Below are 6000 nucleotides of genomic sequence, written 5' to 3' on the forward strand. Positions count from 1 at the left end.
TTAATAGCGTCTGCTTCTCATTATTGTATATTCCTTTTTACTGTCCACTTCCCTAAGCGTTGTGAACCTATTTTTCCAACATACCTTTCCTTTAGCTATTCCTTTATTTGAAGTGCCTCATTTTCTTTTCTCTGCTATTCAGAGTTTTACTATTTTCTTAAGATTTCCACATTCTCGGGGCGCCTGGGTGGCTCAGTCGTTAAGCGTCTGCCTTCAGCTCAGGTCATGATCCCAGGGTCCTGGGATCAGGCCCCGCATCGGGCTCCCTGCTCAGCGGGGAGTCTGCTTCTCCCTCTGCCTCTGCCTGTCCCCTGGCTTGTGCTCTCTCTGTCTCTCTCTCTGTGTCAAATGAATAGATAAAATCTTTGGGGAAAAAAAAAAAAAGATTTCCACATTCTCTGAAATATTCTTGTAGTTATTTTAGCTGTGTTAATCTTTTCATTTCTGAACTCTTATAGAACTTCTCTAATTGTACTTTATTTCTAAGTTTTACCTTCCCTGTTTTTCAAATTTATTTTAGTGATGAGCATATAATATTTGCTCAGTAAATGTTTATAATTTCTTGAATATAGTATTTGGCAGACGTTACTGAAGAAGTCTTATGTGTCATTGCTGGGCACACTTCAGTACTTGGGGCATCAGGATGGATAAGCCCTAGTTCCTACCCTCAAGTAATTCATAATATAGTAGATAAACTATAGCTTATATTTATATAGCACAGCAGTTCTTAACCTCTCTTCTGCTTTCACATCATTCATAATATGTGCAAGTCACTTTCATCATTAATGTCTCATTATACACATTCACTAGGGAAGCATTTCCCTCCAGCATTGAGGCTTACTTATTTATAATATTTAAAAATTTTTAAAAGCCCTTCCTCATGTCCTCTCTTATTTAAGTGTCCTAACAAATAGATGAGGTGGGAATTAATGTAGCCATGAATGGAAAGAAAATTGAGATCTAGAGATGCAGATGTTACAGTCCTACCTTTTAAGTGTGAAAAAAATGAGTCTCAAAGAGCTTTTTTAGACTCAAATGGAAAGTTAACAGTAGAGTTGGGACTTAGATTACCTAAATACTGAAACTGAGTTTAGCAATTGAGTAAGAAGTTCCTGATGCTAAGCATTGACTTATATTTCTTATTTTAAACTTTATGTTATAGGAATCTTTACATAAATACAAAAAAAAAGGAGTATCCTGGATCCCCGTATATCAGTCAACCAACTTCAACAATTATCAACATTTTGCTAATGCTGTTTTATATACCCTCATGCTACTTTTTTTCTTTTAAGAGTATTTTAAAGCAAATTCTAATGATATTCTACCCATAAATATTTCAAGATGAACATTGACTTTAAATTTTGTTGAATATAGCTATGGAGAGTACATTAATATTTTTAAAATGCCTTAATTCTCTTTAGAGTGCTTTATTCCATTAGATATATAGTGATGTTCAACAGATTTTCAAATATATCTTTTATCTATTTCTATGGAAATGTAAAGTTTTAGGGTGCTATTTCTTAAGGTATAGAAGTAATTCAATTCTAGAATACTTTCTTGATATAAAATGATTAATGTGACTTTGGAGGGGGAAATTTAGCCAAAGGAAACAATTAGCTGATTATGTGCTTCCTATGAGTACTGTTTTTGGAAAATAGGTGCTTTTTTTTTTTTTTTTAAGATTTTATTTATTTATTTGAGAGAGAGAATGAGATAGAGAGCATGAGAGGGGGGGAGGGTCAGAGAGAGAGGCAGACTCCCTGCTGAGCAGGGAGCCCGACGTGGGACTTGATCCCGGGACTCCAGGATCATGACCTGAGCCGAAGGCAGTTGCTTAACCAACTGAGCCACCCAGGCGCCCGAAAATAGGTGCTTTTAGGACACATTTTAATTCTGGAATTTGCTAATGGTTGCAGATATACTTTTTTGGGCTTTTAAACACATTTAAGAAACTTTTGTTAAAATATGTATTTTCTAGTAGGTTTCTTTTTTCTTCTGTCATTCTTTTTCTTTTTCAGAGGAAGAGATATTCCTTCTCTTCTCCAAAATCTAACCCTAACAGCTGTAAACTGGACATTATTTACCTCCCTTGTAGAATTCTGCTGCTTCATTTATCACCTCTTTTTATCTGTACTCTCTTTGTCTCTTCTGTCCTGTCAGCCTGCATGACTTCAAGTCTATCTTATTAAGAGCAACAAAAACAAAACAAACTTCCCTTGATTTTATGTACCAGCTGCCTGTCTGAATGCCTTTGCTGACACTTTGTTGGCCTTAGGGAAAAGCCCAGCTTCTTTAGTATGGGTGGAAGGTTCTTTTCTCTTTTATCTCCCAGGCATCTTTCCATCCTTGCTACTTATTCCAAATACCATTGATGTTAATTCATAATAGCAATTATAATAAGCTAAATAGTCACAAAGTTGTTAAACTAGCACTTAATTAATACACAGTACATACCACAGCAGAATTTAGAACCAGAACTCATTCATTCTTGCTCAGTTCAGTTCAACAAAATTCACCAAACATTTAAATTCCTGCTATGTGACAGGTACTATTCTAGTTTCAAAGACTCTGAAATCCATTTGCAATTGAATGTAATATCAGAAGCAATTACAGAGATACTATGTACCTAAATATATAACAGTTTTTGTTTGTTGTCAATGAAGTCACTTCTGTAGTATGACAGTGTTAAGATTTATTTGTGATTTTCTGTGCCAAACTATTATGGCCAAGCTATGCTGAAATCATTATCTAATTGTATTTTTAAATTTATCTTTTAGGGACAGTATGGAAATTACCAGCAGTGAAAAAGTACTTACATTCCAATAGCCAGTATCTATTAGCAGCCATATTGTCACCTCAGCACTGTGGACGCCTCTGTGTGAAGAGATCCTTCCATTCCATCTAGTTTTTGGAAAAACCTTATGGATAAGTGGCTGTTTCCTCAGTAAGCAGCCTTTGTGGCTTAGTTGTAAGGCTTTAGTAGCTAAAAAAAATACTCTTGATTTCACATTTCTACTCTAGATGGCAACATTGGACAGAAAATACAATGACATAACCAATTTGCAATGGTTTGGGAACTGTGTTTCAAATGGACTGTTACAGACTGAAAGGTGTGAACAGCTTTGTATGTTTATGAAGGTTAAGGGAATTTAATACTTTTCCACAGATTCTTTTGTAAGGGGAAGAGGGAAATGTACACTTTTTACAGCCGCAATATTTTGTATATTATGTTTATTTCATGTGGTGAATATGCAAGGCGGTACACTACGCATTGGACAGAATCAGAAATCCTCTGTTAATGTGGATTGGAGCATGGTGGATGCTTGATTGTGTTGGTCTTAAAATGGTGTACTATAAAAGATAAAGGTGAGGGAGAAGACAAAGCACACCACATGTCCACTATTATGTTCTTTAGAGGAAATTCAGATCCCTTTTATCTGTTAGATAATCAAGGGCACTGTGATAGTTTTGAGTAAGAAGACATTTTTTTAAAAGCTTTCCAGTTTTGTGGATTAAAACCTTTTTATAAAGATCATTTATAATACAGTTTTAAAATGTGAGGCAATAAGAATTACTTCATGTGGGATCTGAAGAATCTTGGTAGCAGTTTCATGTAAATGAAGTGGTAATTCTCTCCTAAAATAGCAATAACTGAAAATGGAAGTGTTAATTTTACTTTGAGTCATCAGGGGACTCCGTAAGTAGTATCAAAGCATTTTTTAAATGATATCAAAGAAGAGTCAACATTGATCCAGTAATTTTATTTTTTAACACTAGAAGGACAATTGGTTTATATAATAGAATAGTTCGGGAGACTTTACAAGCCTTTATTTCAACTTTTTTCCCTGAAAATAACGCCATTTATAAAAGGACACTTTTAAGTTTTTCCCTTTTTATGTTGGTTAATGTTAACACGGAGAGATGTTTAGGAAAATGCTTATTGATGAGGTTTATTCTGGTCTGTATTAAAAGCATAGAGGTTGCATTCTAGATCACTTTGTTTATTAGCATGACATATTTAATCATATTTGAGACTGTCCTGTGCCTGATTATTTTAGCTAAATTCAGGGATATTGCATTGGGCAGGAAATCATGCATTGGCAAATTCATAACCACAATTATTTAAGCATAATCAGAAAACATCTAGCCCAAAGGTAAGTTGCTCTTTTCATCACAGTTGCCTATGCCCAGGGAATAAGATGTATTCTTTATAATTGAATTGGTTTTTCCCACTTCTAACTGGAAACAAAACAGAAGGGGTGCCATAAATTTGAATAAGCAAAATGTACTGTTCTCATCATACTGTAATCAAAAGGAGGAATTTTAATGTGTTTCTATGTGTGTATGAGAGAGAGAGTGTGTGCGTTTTAAGGTCCGAATAGAGTTTTTTCAACTTGGTGAGTAGAAAATGGACATCAAGTTTGAACAGATAAAGCATGGACAGCCTTATTGTGATTGAAAATGCTTATAGGTTCTGTGCCAATTTTCCACCACTGTGTACTTTGTTGCTATTTAAAACTGTATCAACTCTAACGGAAGAATAAATTATTTGTGATTTTAATTTTCTCATTTGTTTCTTTAAATTAGATCTCTTTGACTCTCTTGTTTTGTCTGGAGACTTTGCTGTGGGTTTTTTATATAAGTTAGTCTGGTATAAGCAGACTATATTTGTATTCTAGGACTTTATCAAAATTCTCTTGCCATGCCCAAGTTAATTAGAATTAACTGTTCAGTAATCAGCATGTTGTGTGGGCTGTTTGTTATAGAATTCTTTCTCTGAAAATGAAGTCCATGAGGCTGTAATCAAGATGACTGAATTAGATAAATGAGTTGAGGAGACAAAATTGTACTGAACCCAACCTGGTGTAGATATGTTATCTCATTTGAAATAAGCTCAACGGACATTAAGAAATAATTTGTCTTGCCAACCCATCTTCTGTTGTCTTATTCTCCTTTTAATGGAAACTAAAATTGCAATTTTAATAAGCAGAATTTCCTCCAGGACTTTCTTCCTAGAGACTAGTGTATTTGCAAGGTTTAATTGTTTTATAACAGTCCTATTTCGTAAAAGTTTTTAATTGGTGGTGACAAAAATTACCTTACTCCTTAGATACCTAGTAAGAAGACTGACTATACTGGGAGCTTTCTACCAAATTTGACTTCCCCATATAGACTGTATTCCCCAGAACTGAAGTTATTATTTTATCAAAATGTATTATAATGAAGAAATATCATGCCATCCTATAAAATTCTGGAAGCATAACATTACTAAAAAAAGAGCTTGGTGGTTATCGATCAACATTTTAAAATACTTAACTGTACTAGTTTAGTTGTTTAAGAATATATTAGCATTATTCTGTAGAGTTGTGGTGGCACATTGTTTTTGGCACATGTTTTGTTTTTAATTTTTTTAGTGGAATATTCAAACAGATGCCAAAGTAGAGAGGATGTTATAATGAGCCCCATGGACCATTAACCTAACTTAGGTAACTGGTTCACTTAGGAAGCCATGGCTAATCTTGTGTTGTCTGTACACCAACCCACAAATGGAAGCAACACTGTATCCTTGAATTATTTCACTAAGTACCTCTGAATAAGTATAGTTGACCCTTGAACAACATGAGATTGAACTGCATAGATCCACTTACATGTGGATATTTTTTCGATAAATACAATACTGTGTTATAAGTCTATTTTTTCTTCTTTATGATTTTCTTAACAGTTTTTCTCTAGCTTACTTTATTGTAAGAATAAGTATATAATACATATACAAAATATAATTAACTGTTTATGTTATTGGTAAGGCTGCTGGTCAGTAGTAGGCTATTAGTAGTTAAGTTTTTGGTGAGTAAAGAGTTATACATGGATTTTCAACTATGGTAGGGAATTGGTGCCCCTAACTCTTTTGTTGTTCAAGAGAGTCAACTATACTCTTTTAAAAACACTTTGGTACCAGGACTCTTCCTGCTCTTGAAGTTTTATAATTTCAGTATTAATGAT

At 34.1% G+C, this 6000-nt stretch overlaps 1 protein-coding gene across 3 annotated transcripts in view; it reads left to right on the forward strand.

Annotated features, from left to right (window-relative positions):
* Positions 1 to 4561, forward strand: part of SS18 (SS18 subunit of BAF chromatin remodeling complex) — a 90192-nt gene extending 85631 nt beyond the window's left edge. For all 3 annotated transcript variants that reach the window (XM_021686072.2, XM_021686071.2, XM_021686067.1), the window contains one exon: positions 2778 to 4561. In XM_021686072.2, coding sequence (XP_021541747.1) covers positions 2778 to 2804 — 27 coding nt within the window. In that variant the 3' untranslated portion in view covers positions 2805 to 4561. The remainder of the gene's footprint in view (positions 1 to 2777) is intronic.
* Positions 4562 to 6000: the final 1439 nt, after the last annotated feature.

The sequence above is a fragment of the Neomonachus schauinslandi genome, chromosome 14 (assembly GCF_002201575.2).
Source record: "Neomonachus schauinslandi chromosome 14, ASM220157v2, whole genome shotgun sequence".
Taxonomy (NCBI): Eukaryota; Metazoa; Chordata; class Mammalia; order Carnivora; family Phocidae; genus Neomonachus; species Neomonachus schauinslandi.